We start from the raw sequence: 22,602 nt of genomic DNA, 5'->3' as shown, positions 1-22,602 counted from the left end.
TCATAGGGTTACAAAAGAGTCAGACATGATTTAGCAACTAAACAACCACAGCAATTTAGAGGACTACAGTTTAATACAGAAGTACTCTCGTTGATAGTTTTAAAATCCCAAATTCTTGAATAATCCTTATTAAAATAATTCTAGCATAGTCGGGAAGCTGCTTACAAGAAAAGTCAGAAGTGGATTGTTGTTGTTCAGTCCCTAAGTCATGTCCAACTCTTTGTGACCCCATGGACTGTAGGGTGTCAGGTTCCTTCGGGCCATTGTAGTGATTTCTATTCCTCCAGGAGCTTGTGGACAGGCTGTCAGAGTGGCTCTTACATGCTCACCACTGTTTCTAGAGGCTCCATGGAACGGACACGACCCCCAGCGTGGGAGAGCCTTGCTTAATTCACAAGGCAGCTCAGCCAGACCCAACTCATTGGAGCCCTTGGTCCAGAATGTTCTCCTGGCTTTACCTGGACAAGAACAAGGGGAATCAGGACAAAATTTGTTGCCTCCAGAATTAAAAGCAAATAAAACCCAAGTCTTTTATTAATATATCTTCCTTGGAATGTAACTAGCTTAGACTGAATATTCATGTTCAGAGTATTTGTAGCCCTGTGTATCTTGAGTCACATGGTTAGCTGGGCTATAAGCTATAGGGGGCCAGAGACCATGCATTATTCTTCTGGGTACTCTGGTGCATGACCCCACAGTTGGGTATAGACTCTTTAGGTGTCAGTCTTCACAGTAAGATTAATCACAGCATATCCTTCCCAAACAGAAACTCTGGGACCCAAGGAGCAAAGGCCACCCCTGGAATGCTACTGTTTTGAAAGTAGAGTAAGTAGTTGGAAAGGCCCAGACTGCTGATCATGTTAGGCAGCAAGGATAAGGTGCCCATTTTGGGATTATAATTGAAATGTTAGCACACCATGCATCAGCTCCAGGAATATGTTTCAATAATTCATTAATCACTTAGGAACAGAAAAATGAAAGGCTTAAAGCAGCCATATTCATTAAGATTGGTTCCTCTGTAAAAGGGAGCCTTATACTTCATAAAGTTTGTCTAAACACTCATAAAGGAATTCACACTAAGGCTCATCCTCCAGCTATCTTTCCTTACAGATTGAGAAATAATTTACCATCATGTATATGTAAATAGCGATGAGTCAACCATTGGTTAAAAACAAGGCTGTAGAGGATTTCGGTTTATCATTACCAGTACTTGATTTCTTTATTTTGGCAGAGGTTTCTCATGCGCTTTCTTCCTCTTTCTGCTCTGAGTCACCTTTTAATAACAAACAAGGAAAAGGGTCCTGAGGCTGTTTGCTGATAGAGAAGGCTATGAAAATCCTCTCAATCTGTATTTTGGGTACAGTTTACATGACTTATTGTAAATGGATTTTTATGAACTAACAATTCCAATAGACAGTCTCACTGTTCTTCAGAAAGACAGTTTTTTTCCTGCTACTGTCTATGCAGTGTGGCTTGTATATATTTATGACTTAGAGTCATGTTTTGGCCTGTGAAGCGCAAAAGCCTCTCTGCAGCCAAGTGTTGTCAGTGCTAATACATGCCCTTTACGTCCCACATTCCTTAATTGCTTCAGAAGCCTTGCCTGATAGGTGAGCGGTCCTCACACCCTGATGAGAGGGGGAAGGTCATTGGCTCGTCTGCACAGAAGTTTGGATTGTGCTTCCACGTGAAGTGGCAGAAGCCCTCGCCAGCCAGCCGAGGGAGCCCTGTGGAGGCATAGGGAGCCAGAGTCTAGCCCGGAGGCCACTCTTGTGGCTGCTGGGTGTTTTCCCCCTGAGTCTGTCAAGAGCCCGAAATGTGACCAACCTTGTCAGGGTGGTGGCTGAGACTTCCTGGCCAGGTAAGAAAATAACCTGGGTTTCCTTCATCTAAGACATTTCCACCACCTGCCACGTGCCAAAAAGAACGGTCATTCTTCTCGCATCCAGAGTCAGTGGTGTGTGGGGAGCCAGTCCTGATCCTCAACCTGTGCTTTATCTCTTGGGACAGGTGAGTGTCCTCACAGACCAAGTGGAAGCCCAGGGAGAGAAGATTCGGGACCTGGAAGTGTGTCTGGAAGGGCACCAGGTGAAACTCAATGCTGCCGAAGAGATGCTTCAACAGGTACGGGCGGGTGAGGCCCAGGGCCTTGGATCCTGCCACTGCTCATGTGCGTGAGCCCCTTTCTGGGTCCGGGTTGAAGAGCTCCCTGCTTCCTTTCCAGTCCGGCCTGCAGGGACGGTTGGACGCCCAGCTTGCGGTGTTTACACAGCAGGTGAAACCAGAGGGGGAGGGCGGGGAAGGGCAGGCCTGAGAGGAATAACCTGTCGGGCTGGTTCCACAGATCCCCAAGGTACTTTCTCCAGGCCTGGTTTAGTGAGGAGCTCCCCCTCATATTACCACGCCAACCACATGGGACACGCTGGCTAATTCCTCGTGACCAAGTAGTCCTCGGTTCTGGCATGGCCCTGCTACCGCCTTTGCCCCATGAGTGGCATCTGGGGTTTTCAAAGTCGGTTAGCTTATTTTGCACCTCTTTCCACCCTCACTCTTCCCCTACTTGCTCTGTGTGCCTTTGTTTGATAAAATTGATCACATTATTACATAAATAATATTTTAATATAGTTTAATATGTATCAAAATGAAAAAAAATTAGCTGCTCTTTTACCATTCAAAAACATCTCTTTAATGTCTTCTTGTTTCTCATTGGCCCTTTTTGCTATGTGTACATATGATATACAAAACATATTTGTACCAGAGATGTGATTTAGTTCTCAGATTTTCTATGCTTAACGTCATAGAGGGAGTGGGGTTTTTTTTTTTTTTTGCCATTTTTAAATGTTGCTGTTGTTGTCTTTACTATCACTTAAAGATTTTTTTTTTTGTAAAAATGTTATAGTTAATTGACTTCCTGAACAATCTGACCCCATTGTAAATAATGAGCAGCAGTTTTCAGGAAGAGGTGTTGAATTTTTGTTTAGTGTTTTCAGAATCTGTTGAGACGCTAATTAGAAGTTGTATTTCATGAACTAATGTGATATATCTAGTTAATAGGTTTCCTTAACTTGCGTTATTTTTGCATTTCAGTTATTTTGAAAAACCATTACTGAAGTTCATGTGTGTACACTTTGTAGCTCTTGGTATAGTACCTGGCACATAAAATGTGCTCACTAGTTATTTAAAGAATGAAAGTCCTTCTTTTAAAATGAGTGGGTTCAATTAGAAGACTGCTTATAATCCTTTCCCCCAAGTTCTAACTTTTTTTTTTTTACTGGTCAGCATAAAATTAAAATTATTTCTCTACAGAATAGTAATGAACACAGGCTTTGAATATAACCTCTGGTCTCAGGATAAGTGTCTTACTTCCCAGGTATTTTTTAGCTTTGAGTGCATTTGAGTAACTAAAAAAAAAAAAATCAGTATTTTTATGCAAATGTCTTTGTAGAAACTAGTTCCAACAGCTCTGAAACTGTTTTTAGTTTATCCTTTCACTGCTGATTAATAAGTTACCATGTTTGTGGCTTCATTTGATTTTCTGTTTAAATAGTGTGCCATTTCTCTTGCTCATCACGTTCCCTGGAAATCTGAATGACAATAGGAGTACTTTTTATTTTTAAAAGTTGAATCTTCCTTTTGAAGACTCAGGAAAAAAAAAAATAGCCTGGTGGAAAAATCTCAAATAGCAGAAAAGCATTTTCACAGGAATGCATAGGATAACCCACTAGATTATATTTTCAAGAAGGCAGAAGGTGCAGTTCTGAGACGGGCACTAGGGAGGAAGATGACGGAATGCTGTAAAAAAAAAAAAAAAGAACTTAGACGTAGTCCAGGAAAACTTGCATGTGGAATGGGACGTGTCAGAAAAATGGCAGAAGGTTAATGTTTCAGGAAAGTCGTGCCTGGTGAGTAACCAGTCACATAATCGGAGGTTAGAAAATGGTCCATTGTGGTACCTGAGCTCTCTGACCACCGCCCTTCTGCTCATCCAGGCCCCCCTACGCCCCTCTCAAGACAACGTTTCTGCTTCCTTGTTGAGTCTCTGTACCAAGGAGTTCGATGTTGGCTCCCAGCCCCACCTCAGGGAGGTTGTCTTGTCCTCCTAAGCATTATCCCATAGACTGGATTTTAGACTTTAAAAAAAAATTATTGTTTTTCATTTTTGGCGGTGCTGGGTCTTCATTGGTGCACAAGGGCTTTCTCTGGTTGCAGCGAACAGAGGCTACTCCACTGGTTGCAGTGCTCAGGCTTCTCGTTGTGGTGGCTTCTCTCGTTGCACGGCACAGGCTCTAGGGTGCAGGCTTAGTAGTTTCGGCTCTCAGACTCAGTAGTTACGGTGCACGGACTTAGTTCCCCTGTGGCATGTGGAATCTTCCCAGACCAGGGATCAAACCCTTGTTCCCTGCATTAGCAGGCAGTTTCTTATCCACTGGACCACCAGAGAAGTTCAGTAGACTTTTTTAAAAAGTCGTAAGCTCAACTACCCCTTTCATTGTGTTTATATTCCAAATCTTCTTTCTTGTGTGCTGTGGGTGAGGTAGCAGTCATGTGGTTTGCACGTACCATAGGTGGATGTCTTGGCTTGATAGATTTTAGAAGGTAGTAGCTCTTACTTGCTCCCTCTGGGGTTGAAAGATCTTCCTGAACTTAACCAAGTTATTTTTATGCCCATAACTTTCACCATGTTCTCTCAGTCCTTCAAGGGTAAAATGAAAGCAGTGTGCTAATGTACTCCTCTCCTGGAGGATTCTGAGTTCAGTTCTTATGGGGCCTCTGAGGCATTGCTCCCACTCGTGTGTTTGCTGGGCTTGGTGGTGCCTGAACTGGAGATGGTTGGGTTGCCAGCTCTAAGTCCCACGTTGAATGTTCTGCACGTGCTAATGCTTCTCTGAAATCTGCTTGATGCTGTTTGAAAAGATGCTTAATTATTGCACCACAGTGCTGATGTAATGCCATCTATAGCTTGGAGTGTGTACATAAGTGTCCTCTTAACTGGGGACAGGCAGAGACTTGCCTGATCTGACTGTGATATCCTGGGCCCCGGGCTCATGGTAGAAGCAGGCATGACTCATGTCTTTGAGGCAGAAAATGGACACAAACAATTGCCTCTTTCTGCCAGCCCTCGAGACCATTCTTGCCTGAGCCAACCTGAACTCCTGTTAAAGGCCCAGGAGCTCTGAAGGAGCATGGGGCCTGCTGACTGCACATGGACACTGCTTCCCTTGGAAATGCATTCCTAGCAGCCCTGCCCTTTGAACAAGTCCTGTCTGAAGTGGCAGCTGACCGCCCGTGGATGCCCAGTATTGCTAGATATTCCAGTTTTCACAAGAAGCTGGGAATTCACATATAAGGATTTAAAGATTGGTCTATTTAACATCTTACTGACCAGAGACATATTAATATGTCTTTTGTTACCTGAATGTTATTGACTGGAGTGTTTCAATATTATTCACTAACATAACAAATCAGCTGCAGCAGGTATTAGTATCTGTAAAAATCCCCAATAATGTGTTAAAAAAAAAAAAACGGCAGCCAATTTAATGGCCACCAACGGGAAAAAGAAAAAAAGTTTGAACCACACAATATTTACCATCAGGCTAAACCTGGCCCATGAACCTCTGATCTTGATTCCAGACTTGGCCTCTTGGGCCAGCTGGAAGACCACTGTTGAGGCAGGGTGGACTTATGGAAACCCATACTCAACCACGTAACCCAAACCCTGTGCATCCATGAGCTCCAAACCCCACTGTGCTGTCTCTCCCCACAGCTGTTCTCCTGACCACTGTCAGCCTCCCTCCAGGAGCCCAAGAGGGAGGAAGTTAGTTTCACACCTGACTTGTGAGCCAAGGACCCCTCAGCCTGGTTTGGCCTGCCCCCTCTCCTAAGTGCTGATCTCTTTGTTGTTGTTCAGTCACTAAGTTGTATCTAGTTCCTTATGACCCCATGAACTGCAGCACACCAGGCTTCCCTGTCCTTTATTATCTCCCAGAGTTTCCTCAAACTCATGTCCATTGAGTCGCTGATGCCATCCAACCATCTGATCCTCTGTTATCCCCTTCTTCTCCTGCACTCAATCTTTTCTAGCATCAGGGTCTTTTCCAGTGAGTCAGCTCTTCTCATCAGGTGGCCAAAGTATTGGAGCTTCAGCATCAGTCCTTCCAGTGAATATTCAGGGTTGATTTCCTTTAAGATTGACTAGTTTGATCTCCTTGCTGTCCAGGGACTCTCTCCAGCACCACAAATTGAAAGTATCAATTTTTCAGCGCTCAACCTCCTTTATGGTCCAACTCTCACATCTGTACATGACTACTGATCTCTTAGCTCTCATCTGTTTTCTTCTACACACTTAACCATCTGGTCTCCAGAAAGGGAGAGCATGAAGACCTATAGGGATAGACAAGTGAACCAGGACCAAACCGAATCAGCACAGAGACAGGGCTACGTGAGATACACATAGATTATGGATATGTTTGAGGGCAAAATACTTCTTATCTGTAGTCTGTTGAAGAACATAAGGTGGGAACAGAGCATCCATAAATACCCCTTAGGACTGATAACACCTATTCTCGTATGGTCTCTGACTCACTGAGCCTGTCTAGATTCCCCAGGGAACCTTCCCCATTAGGAAGAAACATTTCCCAGGAAATGTACAAGTGGGTCTTCAAAGGGCCACAGCCTGAGTCTGTTTTCACTGGTCTGAGTATGGAGCCCACAGGGCTGAGATTTGCCCTTTGGTTCCTTAAGCAGGCCATGAAGTCCCCGGTGGCTTTTTCTAGAGCGGCCTCCGTGGGTTCTCTGAGAGGTTCCTCTGCCTCTGATTGCTGACCCTTCTCCAGAGGGTGATGATTTCAGGGAAGAAGCCAGTGCATTCAGTGGAGATGAGCTTTCATACAGAGCTGGCAGCCAACGGGAGTATTTTCCAGAGATTGGCCGTCAGCAGATGTAATCAATGTCAAGAACAGAAGCCATGTTTAGTGCCAAGAAGAAGAAAGGATATGGAATCTGAGGTGGGAGGAGGAAAGCCTGCAGAGCTCCTTGGAAGACATAGTCCAGCTTTGGGGAAACTGGAAGGCCCCCTGGCTCTATTTCAGTCCTCCTACCTGACCTGGAGCTCCAGGCATCAGGAAACCTCATTTGTGTTGGCTGCCTTTTAGGTGAGGTGTGTGCTATGCTTAGTCACTCAGTCATGTCCTACTCTTTGCGACCCCACAGACTGTAGCCCGCCAGGCTCCCATGTCCATGAGGATTCTCCAGGCAAGAATACTGGAGTGGGTTGCCATGCAACTAATTTAAATGAAAATTAACCCAGGGATCAAACCCATGTTTCCTGCATTGCAGGCAGATTCTCTACCCTCTGAGCCACCAGGGAAGGTGAGAGATGGAGAATGACAAATGGAGGGGGTTTGGAATCTGCAGACATGACCTTCTGCAGATTTAACACTTGAGCTTGATCTGGATAAGTCAGTGAACCTATGTTCTTATTTATAGAGACTGAGGATGACAGTGTGGACTCTGTTCTGCCCACCTCTTAGAGCTGTAGTACAGTTCTTCCAGTTTTGTAAAAACTGGACCATCACATAATGGCCGGGAGAGTGAGGGACCCAGGCTCAGCTCCAGCCCCTGAGTTGAGTTGAGGGACCAGTGTGCCCAGATGTGTGAACACAGCAAAGCGTCGTCAGCACCCAGTTCATAAATTCCTAAAGAGCACCTTGAGGGAGGTATTTCTGCCTCAGAAAGGCATTAAACAGAGCTATGCACATGCTCCTGTGGGAACACAAATCTGTCCAGGGAGACAGGGCACTTGAGTCATGAGTGAAGAAAACAGGGATTTGCCGGTTGTTCCCTAAAACTCCTCGTGGGAGATTCATGAGTCAGACGACCGCTTTTCTCAGGTTTATCTCATTTGCTGTTGAATCTCCAGACCACAACGTGAAGTAGGTGCTTTACCCCTTTTTATAGATAAGGTAAAGGGACTGAGGTTCAGAGAGATGATTTAGTTAGTGGGGACTGAGTCAAATCCAGCTTGAGTACGAGCCCCTCTCCCTGAAAGAGACTTCCTGGCAAGGCCTTGGCCTCTTACCTCAAAGGGCAAAGGGACACATTTTTCCTTTCAAGTCTTTCCATGGCCCGAACTCTCATTCTGGTTTCAGGTTACCAGTGTGGCTACAGCCCTCCATCATTGGCCAGTAAGTCCCTGGGTCAGGTTCCACGCTTAAAGATGGAGGTAATTGCTTCAAGATGTGGCCCTTTAAGGAGAGTCTAGTTGAAAGGCAAGCTCTTTTTATCAGCCCCACTCAGACTCTGAGCTTTGGAAAAAGGAAATGACCGTTTGCTCTGAGAGGGAAGCTTTTTTTTTCATCTCCAAGAAAGGAGATGTATTTGCCCTTCTGGAAGAGATTACTGGTCGTGGTGAAGTGAGGGGGGTGGGTGATAATTTTATTCATTGGTTTTCTTCCTAAAGTTTCATTATCCAGTTTCATGGCCCTTCATAGTAAGAAACACAAACCACCCTCGTCTCATACCACCCTCTGTTTATCCCCTGCCTTCTCTCATTTATACAGGCAGCCTTGAAACAATCAGGAGAGCAGACGTTATGAAATCGTTGCCTCTCATCAGCCCCCCTGCCTGCTCATACTGCCCCCACCCCACCCATTATAGTAGCTGTATGATTGGGATAGATCCCAGCAGAATCCCACCCTGTGGGTCTGAGCAGGTGCCAAACCTTCTAGACAAATAGGCTGGACCCAGAAATCACTCCAGTCTTGGGGATGGGCGCTCAGGATCCAAGAATGTTATTCTTAAAGGGTAACCAGGATAAAAGAAGCTAGCAAATGACAGGAAAAAGGAAAAAAGAAAGGTCAGGGAAATGGAAAGGGAAGATGGGGTTACACTGATGAGAGGATTCAGGGTGAGTCAGTGGGTAGAGAGCTGAGAAGTGGAAGCGTGGGCATTGGTCCCCGGAGCCAGGACGGCTTCTATATTCTGTCCGCTGAAGGCCAAAGCCGAGTTGCAGGCGTGCAGACGTTTTCTTGAGAAGTAACAGGAAGATGAGGAAGAGGCAGCAAGAGTAGATTATTCTGTTCAGGGCTTGGCTGTGAGGGGAATAAGGGAGTGGAGAGAGAAAGAGAGCCAATGTTCGCCCTCACACCACACACAGAGTATGCCTGCCCAGTCCAAGCACTAGGGAGCTGACGGTGGTCGCTGGAGGGGAAGGAGGTCAAGAGGGAAGTTTCTTTCAAATGTCAGAAATTTGATCATGTTTATAGCCTGAGGGATGGAAGCTGATGGTGAGGGAGAGATTAAATGCCTGTCAGATCCGGATGATTAATGGCCCTACCCTAGAGTAGCCCAGACTTGGTGGGAACTTCCTCTAAAGGCAGTACAGAGGTGAGGGAGGGCCCAGGTCCCTGAGAGCAGGCTTCACTCTGCTCTACCAGCTAGAGGGAGAAACAGAACTAGGACTTAGAACAAAGCCCAATGCTACTGATTAACCAGGGAGTAACCTGAGTCTTCGTTCAAGCTGAGAGAGGATGGCGTGGAGGACTGTTCAGCCACAGGAAGGTGGGTCAACTGGGGCAATTCAGAAGAAAACCCTGGAATCTATGTGTCTTTTAACATATGCTTTTATTGTGCAACCTGGAAACTTACTGGGCTCGGGAGCAGTTTTTTTTTTTTTTTTCTTTAATTTATTTATTTTTTAATTGAAAGATAATTGCTTTGCAGAATTTTGTTCTTTTCTGTGAAACTCGGGAACGGTTCTTAAGATGGTAGAGCCTCACAGAGGTTCTGATGGTTGCTGCGTTCAGTCATGTCAGGCTAGCCTCAGAAAGGAGTTGTGGGCTTGCTTTCTCTGGGGCATGATTCAAGAGAGAAATGAGGGCTTCCAGGAAACTTTGAAACAGAAGGATGTAAGTTCAATGACTGATCAGATGATCTTTAAGAATCTTTTCAGTAAATACAAGGAGAGGTTATTTGAGGAGAAGAGGGGAATAGGGTGGGGTTTAGAGCTCAAAGAGAATGGAAAAGATTTGGAACAATCTCTGAAAGAAACCAGCCAGAGAAGAATACAAGTTTTACAGTTTGGAATATCAGCTGTAATTAGATAGAGTAAATTTGTGTGGAAACAAATTGGCATCATTAAGTGACTTTTACCAGCAGTTCTCAGGCCGTGGGGAGTGGAAACATAGGCAACAGTCTGAGGTTTGGCACGGACTGGGCACTGGTGAAGCAAACACACTTCAGACCTAGGGGCAAGAATGAGTTGGAGGGAGAATTTTCTGGTGCAGAAATGGCACAATGGAGATGACAAGCCTTAAGGTATACGGTGGCTATGGAGGCAAATACTGCATAAAGGAAGTTGATAAACTAGGAAAATAGGGAGTTATTAAGTAACTAGTAGCCACAGAAGTCAAAATTAAAGATGATTTGAGTAAGTAAAAGCGCTAGTTGAAAGGTCAGAGTATTGTGGCTAGAGGAGAGAATTTCAGAGTTGAAGATTTTAGAAGCAAAACAGATACATTCTGGATCAAGATGAGGGTCAAGTAGTAGCTTAGATGGTAAAGAATCTGCCTGCAATGCAGGAGACCCAGGTTCAGTCCCTGGGTTGGGAAGATCTCCAGGAGAAAGGAATGGATACCCACTCCAGTATTCTTGCCTGGAGAATCCCATGGACAGAGGAGCCTGGCGGGCTACAGTCCATGAGGTTGCAAAGAGTCGGATATGGCTGAGTGACTAAGCACACACATGATAATTAGGATAGAGGTCGTAGCACACAACAATGGCTGGAGACTGTGCTGGGCTTGGAGATGAGGAGGTGGAGCTGGGCTGGGATAAGACTGGTGAAGGCTGATTTTGAGTTCAGGGACTAGGATGGTACTTCTCAATATAAATGACAAAGACTGGGATGATGATAATGAAAGGGCGAAGCACATGCTAATAGATGCAAGCTAGGAGAGAGTAGGTGGAAGTTTTACTAACAGTAGACTATGTGAAGTTAAGCAACCCCAGGTTTCTAATTAAGACTTTGGTGTGTCTAATTGAAATGTCCACTTGGAAGGTTAGTATGACCAGTCAGAACACTGCCATTATCAATTGGAATGCTATTGGAACTTTAATGCAACCAATTTGAACATTATCCTTGTCAACTTTAACATTGGTATGACCAGTTACAACCTGGCATTTAAAACAGCCAGAGGGATTCTGGCAATAAAGGAAGCAGAGTAGATTCTTATCTTTAAGAGAGATGCCTTATGAAGCTTTTTTAAATCCCACTTGTCTTGGTAGGATTGGGTCAAGACATTGTATATTGGGTCAATATCTAGGTCAAGATATTGTCTTATATCTTGACCGCTAGTCAATAGACGACTGCATAAATACCATCTTAAAAGACTCAAGCACTCCACAGGAGCTGTGTTTTTAACTCTCCTGTCCCTAGGCCTTGGCATCTGATAGTTGAACAAATGATTGAAGTCTCATGGAAGAAAACTTTCTCAGTTCTCAGCACTCCAAAGCAATTGTTATGATCCTATGGATCTGGACTTCTAGAATCATCCATTTTTCCTTTTGCACTGCTGGCTGGGAAATTCACACACGTACTTAATCTCTAGCTGTGAATAGAACTTTCAGTTCAGTTCAGTCACTCAGTCATGTCCGACTCTTTGCAACCCCATGGACTGCAGCACACCAGGTATTGCTGTCCATCACCAACTCCCAGAGTTTACTCAAACTCATGTCTTTCATGGTGATGCCATCCAACCATCTCATCTTCTGTCATCCCCCTCTCCTCCTGCCTTCAATCTTTCCCATCATCAGGGTCTTTTCCAATGAGTCAGCTCTTCGCATCAGGTGGCCAAAGTATTGGAGTTTCAGCTTCAGCATCAGTCCTTCCAATGAATATTCAGTGCTGATTTCCTTTAGGATGGACTGATTGGATCTCCTTGCAGTCCAAGGGACTCTCAAGAGTCTTCTCCAACACCCCAGTTCAAAAGCATTAATATAGATAATATTGATCATCGATAAAGAATAGAACTTTAGGGTCTGAGTTTTATGCCAGAAGCCACTCTGGCTTCATCTTCTTGCCTTACCTGATTTAATTTTTACAGTTTATTTTTTAACTTGAATTGTCTATTTGCAAACTGCCTCAAGTAGATGAAAGGACCAATAAATCTTGGGCTCGTTTCTTTGTCTTGAAATAGGGATGATAATGTTGACTGCCTAGTCCCTGGGTGAGGGTTTGTTGAGACAATATATGTAAAGCACCCAGCAGTGTTGAGCACAGAGGAGGTACTCAGTGAATCTGTGTCCACCCACCCCTGCTCTCAACACTGGACTCCCTTATCTGGCTAACTCCTCATGAGCAAGGGGCCCCACCTTTGCCCTGTAAGCCAGTTTCACATCTGGCTGGCTCAGGAAGAGCTGGCCTCCTCAGCCCAGTGCAAAGCTCATTTTGCTGAATTCTTTGGGTTCTAGATACTTACTCTCTCAGGTTAGCAAATGGATGGTTTGTAGCCTGGCTTTCAGTGGTACGAACGGTCTTTGGCCTAGGAAATCATCTTGTCCAAGTTAAAATCTGTGTCTCGTGTGGTTTGGTTTTATGAGTTGAAGACGATTCAGAATACATTTGTGGCTGTAGGGTCAGATTGTTGAGATCACCATTCTTGTACTAGGGTTGGGTTGCTTAAGATGACACAGAAAGTTCAGACCATGGCAGGATGCCCTTTCCACCTGCTCATGTCAGTGGTTGCCTTCCTAGGGCCTCTGAGGGCCGTATCATAGTCTCCTTGCCAGGACTTGTGTGTCCAGTGTCTGTCGGGTGGCAGGATTTGGGATCTTGTGGAACATTGCCTTTTTGCCCATGGAGAAATGTTACCCCTGGACTGTGGGAGGTCTGCCTGGCTTTTCAGACCCTTCATAATTCCTAGTAGTGCTAAGCAGGTTTTTCGCCTATCACCTTTGTTTATCATCTTATTTATGCTTATTAAGTGCATGCGTTAATGGCAGGTTATTGTCTGCTACTGTTTTAGACTTGGCAGGACTACTAGGAAAGATACATATCACAGAAGATTATACTATAACCATTCAGTAAATAATCACCGAATATCTGCTTTATGTCCTAGCTCCCTTCTAGGTTCATTGCAGCGAGGTCTTAACAGTGAGATGTGTGGAAGACTTAACAGTGAGATGTGTGGAAGACTGGGCTGAATATTGAACTAAGCCCAGGAGATGATATGGAGACTTTGGTTTTGAAACATATATTATTAACATTAGCTTGTTTTTTGTTTGTTTGTTTATTTTGGTGCAGAGAATCTGCTGCCTTTGCTTTAAAAATAGACATGGAGAAATTCTGTTCTCTGAGCCAACCCATCTATTTTTCTCTAACCTGGAAATAATGAATAATTTTTCTCTAACCTGGTTTCTATGGACAAATGTGTTTTCTTGAGAAACATAGCTCACATTGACTCTCAGAGCACAGAGGATAGCATCAGGGACTGTGCAATCCCTGAGTGACCTACCATCAACCCAGGCCTGTTCCAGTGTGACTCACATGTAACGGTTTCAGTGTACAATGTAGAGACTGCCTTACGTGCTATGCATGGAGTTACAGTTGCTCCTACTGCTATGGAGGTTTGTGATTTTGAGATCTGTTTTTGCCTGCAGGAGCTACTAAGTCGTACATCTCTTGAGACCCAGAAGCTCAATCTGATGACCGAAGTGTCTGAGCTGAAGCTCAAGCTGGTGGGCATGGAGAAGGAACAGAAGGAGCAGGAGGAGAAGCAGAAAAAAGCAGAGGTGAGTGCGATAAAGCACCCATACCGTCCTAAGCTCAGATCAGGGGAAGCTATCCTAATGTGGCCTCAGGCCATCTGGTCAACCCCAAGCCTGACAGCCACTGAGTGCCAGAAACATCTATGCATCAGAGACTCAGTGATCTGTTAATACCAAGTTATCAGGTTTTGCTGTGGCTGCAGATTTCAGCAGTGCCCAAACCACCCCATTTTGGCTCTAGGCTTTATCCTACCTCAGGCTGCTGGCAAGGATGGAAGGGAGCAGACAAGACTCAGAGGGGCACAAGAGTTCTTCTGCGAGAGATGACCATGTGCTGGGATGGCCACTGTCATTGTTCATGGAGTCTGGAGACATCCTTTAATATGCATTTCAGTGACCCAGTTGCAACCCCTAGATTTTGTGTTTCTTTTCTCCTGATGGCTCCTGTGGGTGAGCGTGTACACAGCCTTTCTCTTAGAGAATGTTTTCCTGTGACTTGTTTTGGTTTTGTTTTCTCAGGCTTCATACGCCATTGATTGGAGCATCCACCTTCTGTGTGTCTCTACCCACAAGCCTCTCTATTCGTATACTGTGCATTCTGAGATGTGGCATTGTGAGATGTGACAAGAAGAGTAGCCTTTAGGTTTAGAAATGCTTTGGCTCAATTAACTGACCTAACTGATTAATACCTCTTTGAATTTCAGCAAGTTAACTACTTAATCTCTCTGAACTTCCATTTCTTTATCTGGAAACTGGGTAATTATCTTATGAAATCAGAAAAAAAATAACAAAATTTAAGTCTGTATCGTATGATCTGGCATCCTTGCTTCCATTAAGGCATATCTAAAATCTAAAGATGGACATTGTTCCTTTCAATTAAGCACAAACATCATTGTCCCCTGAAACCTGGCACATTTGTGTTTACTGGGTAAATGCTGGCGATGGAGACACTGCTAATATGTGGGGCATATTCCTTGTGTTGCTTTTGAGAACATGCTCATTAGTAAGAAGTGTAGTTTCCAAAAGAAAATTTATCTCCATTAAGCTGAGGACACTATCTTCCGGGGATTAAGAGTACACGCTCTTGAATCAGATCTCTTGGCTGTAATCCAAGCTCAGCTACTCCGTAGAAAAGTAATTGAACCCCCGCCCCCAAACCTGTGTTTCTTCTTCTGTGAAATGGAGATTAGTAATACGATTTGCTCAGTTGTTCTGAGGACGGAAGGACATCATGTGTATGCATAGTCCTTAGCACAGTGCTGGATAGCAAGCTGTTATTAGTTACTGCCGATTGTGTTGTTGAGTGTGCCTCATTATTGACCTACTGCAGAGTTCACACAGACTGAAAGCCTCTCTGTGTGAAGTGTCAATTGAATAGACTATACTTCTTCAATGTCCAGAGAGAAGCAACTGCATTTTCTCCAGATTTAGAGTTCTTTTACCAATATTTCAAGACATGTGACCACATGTGGATATACATTCAGGCTTGGGGGCAGAAGACTTAAAATCATAGAGACCAAAACCATGGAAAGAAGGAAGGAAAAGAAACGAAAAGGGGGGGTGGCTATTAAGTCACATAACTGGAACAGTCTAGGGTTTTAAAAGCTGATCACATTAGATCCAGTTGGCTTTACCATGCCGTTAGAAATCAGGTTTAATGTCTCATTTGCTCTTGGCTTCCCAGATGGGTCAGTGGTAAAGAATCCACCTGCCAATGTATAAGGTATAACAGATGCCAGTTAGATCCCTGGGTTAGGAAGATTCCCTGGAGAAGGAAATGGCAACCTGCTCCAGTATTCTTGCCTGAAAAACTCTGTGAACAGAGGAGCCTGGCGGGCTACAGTCCATGGTGTTGCAAAGAGTCGGACATGAATGAGCATGCATGCACCAGCTTATTCTCAGGAAGGCTCTCCCACGTGTGACAAAGGTGGCCAAAGTTAGCCTTAGATCCTACTATAGTGGCCTCTGCAGAGAGAGAGTTTCTCTTTCAAAGGTTCCCCAGGATTGCATCTCACTGGGCTGGTTTCGCTCAAGTGCTTTGTTCTGAACCAGTCACCGTAGTGGGTGTGGGCCTTAGAGTCAGTTCATGGCAGCAGAATGCTGGGTTAGCACTGAGCTGGATCAGTTCAGCTCCTTTCTGGAGAAGGAAGGGGAGCCCCCACTTCTAGGCCACGTACCACTAATGCAGTCATTTTACTGTTTGCTTTATTTTTTCTTTTCTGAAGGATTATTTTTCAGTCTGAGTTTTTGTTTTTGTTTTCCATTAGGCTGTTCATATATGGGGCACCATAAGCCCTAAGCTCCTGGCCTCAGTTCTACCAGATAACAGCCCTTCCCAGCTGCTAGTACAAGCATTAGGTTTCCTTCCACGTGGAGGAATTTTTCAGGCCGTTGAACTTGTGATATTCAGTGACCAGCCCCCTGACCTGAAACAACTTTCTCATTCTTGTAATTGAACAGGATCTTTGCTGGTGTGTTCAGACCCAGCACTACCATCTGTAACTCTCTGGAGCGTCTGAGGCTCAGAGCCATGCAGAGGGCTGCTTAAGCTGCACTATTGTCCTGTGCGTGAAGGTGTTTATTTTGTGTGAGATGTTTGGCCAGCTCAGGTCACTGAGGGCGTAGTAACATGATTAAAGGGAATGTTGCTTCTCATCCTATGCTGCTGCTGTTTTTCTAGTGAATGTACTTAGCCTAAGGCCTGATTGCTTACAGTTTGAAAGAGGCAAGCCTTTTTTTTTTTTTTTCTTTTTTCTTTTGAGGTAGCCAGATCTGAACAAACTTTCTCTGTGTAGCTCAGGATTTATCCTAAGCCAGTATCCTGCTGCCCTATAGTCAGTATGGAAGTGATTACAAATGTTCATATATAAACCCGAGGACTTTGAGGAGTAGGTTTCCTGTTAAACGAATACAATCCTGACAGCCAGCTCACTCAGGAGTCGCTGGTGACCGTTATGAGACGTGGGTGAATACTGGGTTTCCTGTTTACTGTACCTTTTCTTCTGAGCCTTTTGCGGTGGTTCTGGGTCATTTCAGGGGACCCATGTTTGGGTCTGTTAGGTTTATGCCTGAAAAGTAGGATGATAGGAAAAGTGACCAGTGCGAAAAGTGATAGATACCACAATTGGGAGGATGGGACATGAAAGAAAGCGATCCAGAGACAAAGGAAAACCTCTGGGTTGCGCCCCTACAGAGTTATGGCCCTTGGAGAGATCTTCCTTGGAGAAGGGCATCTGGCTTCCAGCACTGGGTATGCAGGGAGCCTGCAGCTGCATCCCCTTCTGCGTGTAGTACCAGAGCAGCCTTCCAAAAGGGGACCAGGGACCCGGCGTGTGCTGGGAAATGGAGTCACCCGATGGGTCAGGAATATCAGAGAGAGACCCAGAAACAGTCTCTAGGATTTCCTGGCAGAAAATGGAATGTCTTATAGCACAGATGCTGTTGTCATGCTCATTTTCTCCCTATGGGTGGGACTTTGGAAAGGAAGGGTTCTGATTTCTGAACTGGGGCAATCAGAATGATGGACTTGGAGTACAGAGCAAAGGCTGGGATGATTGTGTTTGCTCCGAGAGGCGCTAGCCTGACTTAGGAGAGTTTTACTATTCTTGTTTTTATTTTATGTATTTTATTTTATTTACTCATTTTTATTTGTATAGGAAATATACTCCCAACAATTCATAAGTTAAGAGTTCAGAAAGGTATATGCAGCAAAATCTCTTCTTCCCTGGCCAGCAGGCAGGCGCCAGTGTTGTCAGTTTGTTTTGTATCCTTCAGAATTATCCTATATATGGATAAGCAAATTTAGGTGGATAAATTATCTTCCTCATTTTTGCACAGATACACATTACTTTAGATTTTCTCTTTTTTAATGAGCAGTCAGAGTTCGTTTCATATCAAGCACATTAAAAATTTTCTTTCCTCATTTATATTTATATATTATTTCACTCCCTACCCCCATTTATTTAGCCATTTCTCTCTTTTTGGGAGAACATTTGTTTCCAAGTGTTTGTTCTTATAAGTAATGCTGTTGTGAATAAATTTGTAAATGTGTGAAGATATTGATGTGAAATTGAAGGGTCAAAGGGTACATGCATTTGACCTTTTGACAGGTGTGGAGGTGGTATTCCCACCCTGACATGTCAGAGTGCCAGGATGGTACTAAACTGAGCATGAAGTAAGAGGGAGAAAAACAGCTAAGTAAAACTGTGAACAAGTTTAACAGGTAGGGTAGGATAGGAAAGACTGATTATGGGCGCTGCCCAGTAGTCTCTCACAGAAAAGTATCATTAAAAAAAAAGAAATTTGATGGTTAGCAAAGCAGGAGGAGTAAATAAAATGAGCTGAGATTACAGAGTAGTGATTAGAACCTCATAAATGTCACCTGGACTTCATGACATGAGGCCCGAGAATGGAAACACTGCTACAAAAGGCTCCACTGTATGGGAGAGAGACAGACCTGTTGAGAGGGGAAATGGGCTAGCTCTGAAAATAAAGGATTTTAAAGTACATTGAAGTGGCAGGCCTGAGGATGCACATGCTGGAGAACAGTGCTGCCACATGGATAGGAGGTTGAGAGGAAGAGTGTTCCAGAATTGCTGGGGTGCACCACGTGGTTACAGGAAGTGGAGGAGGAAAATAGGTGCACTCCTGATCCAGATCCCCAGGCTGATGGAGGCAGACAAGGGCAGGAATGGGAGGGAGCAGCAATTTGGAGAGTTCCTGAAAAGACTCCTCTAGGCTTCCCTAGTGACTCAGACAGTAAAGAATCTGCCTGCAGTGCAGGACAGCCACATTCAGTCTCTAGGATGGGAAGATTCCCTGGAGAAAGGAATGGCAGTGCACTCCAGCATTCTTGCTTGGGAAATCTCATGAACAGAGGAGCCTGGCGGGCTACAGTCCACAGGGCTTCAAAGAGTTGGACACGACTGAGCGACTCACACTTCTACTTTCAAAAGATTCCTCCAGCTAAACACCTAAGTATTGAAAGGCTGCTTTTTGTTTTTGCTTCTTGCCTACCCCTCTTGTTTTTAGTTTCTGCCCTGAATGTAGATAAACCAGGAAAACTCCCACTCTGGCTCTAATGCTAAAGCAAAGCTAGAAACTAGTTTATGAAGTAGAAGTGAAGAGTGTCTTGGGAGCGAGTAGCCATTGTTATTTTGAGACTTCATGACAGTGGAGGAGGGGAAACTCACCATAGACTGCCATGCGCTGTAGACTTTGGTAAAGCTTACCTTTGAAAGTTCGGACAAAGAAGAGATGACTCAAAAATATTGAACTGCTTAGAAATATAATTATTTCTGACTGTGTAACCTCACAAATAATACCAATAAAAAGGAGAAGCTTAGAGATACCTTGAGAGAAACTAGTTTTCAAAGGGGCTTGTTCAAAAGGTCGAAAGGACAAATAAAAGTGCACCTGTATGAACAGTTATCAGGAAGGGCAAACCCCACTCAAAGGGGCAGTGCCGAAGGCAATAGGGAGATTTCCCTTTAAAGTTCCCTGCTCAGTGAGAAGGTCAAAGAAAGAATGGGCTTGGTTCCGCCGACCTTCTCACAGGTGCACAGGTGCTTGCTGTGAGTGAATTTTAAGGAGTCTGAGAAATCAGTGAGTTGCTGAAGAACTGCAAGTAACCATTTTCTCCTTCTCTTTTTTCAAAATGGCAAAGAAAGAAGGGTTCTACAAAATTCAGTCTGTTGAGTTTGAAGTCAACCCTATGATGGTTTGTGAGAAGCTAGAAGACAAAGTAGGGGTCTGTGTGTGTTAAGAGCAAGTCATGTCTGTTGGGCCTCACTGGTTTGGCCAGGAGTACATCTTGCAGCATTAGGCCTGGAAAATGCCCACTTTAGTGGAAGCATCACATGTGGAAACACTGCTTCGGATAGTCTTGTGGATAAGATATAGGAATTTAGGATGAATGTCAAAATAGGTACCAGTTCAGTTGCTCAGTCGTATCTGACTCTGTGACCCCATGGACTGCAGCACACCAGGCCTCCCTGTCCATCACCAACTCCTGGAGTTTACTCAAACTCATGTCCATTGAGTCGGTGATGCCATCCAACCATCTCATCCTCTGTCGTCCCCTTCTCCCACTTTCAATCTTTCCCAGTATCGGGGTCTTTTCAAATGAGTCAGTTCTTCACATCAGGTGGGCAGAGTATTGGAGCTTCAGCTTCAGCATCAGTCTTTCCAATGAATATTCAGGACTGATCTCCTTTAGGATGGACTGGTTGGGTGTCCTTGCTGTCCAAGGGACTCTCAAGAGTCTTCTCCAACACCACAGTTCAAAAGCATCAATTCTTCGGTGCTCAGCTTTCTTTATAGTCCAACTCTCACATCCATACATGACTACTGGAGAACCATAGCTTTGACTAGATGGACCTTTGTTGGCAAAGTAATGTTTCTGCTTTTTAATAAGCTGTCTAGGTTGGTCATAACTTTTCTTCCAAGGAGCAAGCATCTTATTGGTACCCAAATGATAATGAATAGTGCCTTAAGGTTCCTGCTAGGAAGATTTTTTTTTTGTAGAGGGTCATGTCATCTGCCCTTAGTCTTCCTGCCTGGTGAGCATTTTTAGTCCATTGGATGCTGAAATAGAAGGCCTTGAAGTTGTGATGGCAGGAAGCCAAAGAAAAACTAAACAAGTCAGTTGACATTGGGATTCATGAAGACCCACAGGCTGGAGTGATGGATAAATTGGCAGGAAAAGAGTAAAAGAGAGGCCAGAAGAACCTGAGCAGTTCAGAGTTCCTGAAGGTAAGGAGTGAAAAGAGGGAGCACGCAGCTTGAGGACGGAGAACACGTGTGTGGATCTGACCAGGAGGCGGGCACTGACCCCTTGTGTGGTGGAGACAGAGCCCCAGCTCATTTGCCTGGAGGCTGGAGGTGGGGATGAGGTGATGAAAATCAGGGTCAGTGGGTCTAGACCCCTCACTTGAGAGAGGTACCAATGAAGGGAACAAGAGAAGAGTGAGGGCACCAGAATTCTTGAAACTTACATAAGCGAGAGAAGAACAGGTCTGAAGACAGGCGGGGCCAGTGACTAGGAGAGACTAAAGGTTCTGCAAGAGTGGCCAGTACGGAAAGCAAGCCTGGGCTTTTGCTGTCAGTGATCAATGTCACGTGGGCCTTCACTATGTCCCGTGACCTTGAGATGTTTGTGATTGCTCTCCCAGTTTGTCTCCTTCATTCCTTACGGGTCAAGTACTTGGTGGCAAAAGAAGCACTGGGGGAAAGTGAACTCCCATTTATCGAAGGCCCCTGTGTGCCAGGCGCCATGCAAGCTGTTTACCAAAGTCAGCTGAGCCAAGGGCGGCCCACCTTCTGTCGCGGATTCTGGGTGAAGACAGGGTGGCGCCCTCTCCAGGCTGGTTTAGGTGAGCTAGCTCCAGGACCGAGTGGCCAGGAGGCCAGGGGCCCGCTCACAACAGCCACGCCTGCAGGGTAGCTTCCCAGGTTCAAGTGGAGCGGCTGGCGTAGGGCCCAAGCCCAGTGTCTTCTCAGCCCCAAGCTGCCACCTGGACCTGGCAAGGTTAGGGGGCAGGAGCCTTTCTTTTTAAAGAAAACACACTGTCTCTTGGGGATGGAAACCTTGCCTGCCTGGGCAGGCACCAGAGGGTAGACCCCTCAGCACGGTGCTTAGAACGTCAGTGAAGGTGGGCAGAAAGGGGCCAAACACTGTGACTGGCTGCCACCCTGGCCACCCTAGGCTCTGTCTAGATCTCTTGCCAGCCATCTGCTTCACTCTGCCCACAGTCTTCCCCAGCCTCTCGGGTATCTTGTTGATGTGAGCAGTACCGTCATCTACCATATCACCCAGTTCCTGAACCTTGTCTCCTTTACCCCCACCCAGGTGAGGGGTCAAGAATGTGCCTTCTTGACATCACTGTGACTCATCCCATCTCTGACCTGACCCAGGCAGAATTAGCCCCTCACCACTCTCTGAAAGCCCCACTGTCTTCCTGGCATAGCACTTACAACCATTTGTGGTTTTTATTTGTGTGTTTCTCCTCACTCACCCATGAGTGCCACTGCTTACTGTGGCCTTGGGTCCCTGAAGAATGCCACTAAATGTCTGTGGAGTAGGTAAAGGAAAGCCCAGTGGAGCTGCTAGTCCAAGAGATTCAGAACTAGGTACGTATGAATTCTAAAAGTTGCAGTATTTTTCCGAAGTTGACATAAAAGGCCAAAATGTTCTTGAGGCTTCAGAGGAGTCCGGTGTGGTGTTGGGCGTGAGGGAGTGCTTAGGGTTGGGACCTATGAACGTGTTGTGTGCTGTATGTCCCTGGCACTCAGGTGTTGGTATGTTTGGGGAGGGAGTTGGTGTGTGTAGAAGGGGGGTGTCCACATGTATGCCCATCTCTGCTGTTGCTGGACTCTGCGTCTCGGACCCGGACAGGTAATGATGGCCCCCAGTATGGCACGAAGGCATTGGCGGGGCGTTGTTCAAATTGCAAGACAGGCCTGTGGATGGGGCAGGTGAGGGAAAACACCGTATCTTTTGGTTCCTGTGAAGAAAGCAGGTGATCGTGGACAGTGTCCCCTGGGTGCCCTGCCGCACACTTCCATCCTTCTGTTCTGCTTTCCCAGGGAGTTCCGTGTGTGAGCGCAGACTGACCCTGAGTGCTTTTCTCTCCTCTCTCTTCCTTCCTACAGTCGGTTCTGAATGTGATCAGTGAGCTGCAGGAGCAGATGTGTAGGCTGCAGCTGGACATCCACAGGCAGATGCAAGAGCGCCTCTCCCTCAGTAGGGACTTCCCTGAGGAGGCGGCGGCCGGCGACGGTGCAGCCCGGCCCCAGCCCTGCGGCCAGGACTGTGCCCACGGGGAGGGGTCACCTGTAGGC

General features: G+C 45.4%; 1 protein-coding gene across 3 annotated transcripts in view; it reads left to right on the top strand.

Moving 5' to 3' along the window:
• Positions 1-22,602, top strand: part of PPFIBP2 (PPFIA binding protein 2) — a 153,891-nt gene that overhangs the window by 90,276 nt on the left and 41,013 nt on the right. For all 3 annotated transcript variants that reach the window (XR_011146011.1, XM_068989080.1, XM_068989081.1), the window contains exons 5-6: positions 2,011-2,124; positions 13,654-13,785. Coding sequence is in view for 2 of the 3 variants with exons in the window: in XM_068989080.1 (XP_068845181.1) it covers positions 2,011-2,124; positions 13,654-13,785 (246 nt within the window). In the remaining variant the exon portion in view is untranslated. The remainder of the gene's footprint in view (positions 1-2,010; positions 2,125-13,653; positions 13,786-22,602) is intronic.

Source organism: Capricornis sumatraensis, chromosome 16, assembly GCF_032405125.1.
Source record: "Capricornis sumatraensis isolate serow.1 chromosome 16, serow.2, whole genome shotgun sequence".
Classification (NCBI taxonomy): domain Eukaryota; kingdom Metazoa; phylum Chordata; class Mammalia; order Artiodactyla; family Bovidae; genus Capricornis; species Capricornis sumatraensis.
Note: the sequence above shows the minus strand (reverse complement) of the source record. Positions and strands in the feature narration are given on the sequence as shown.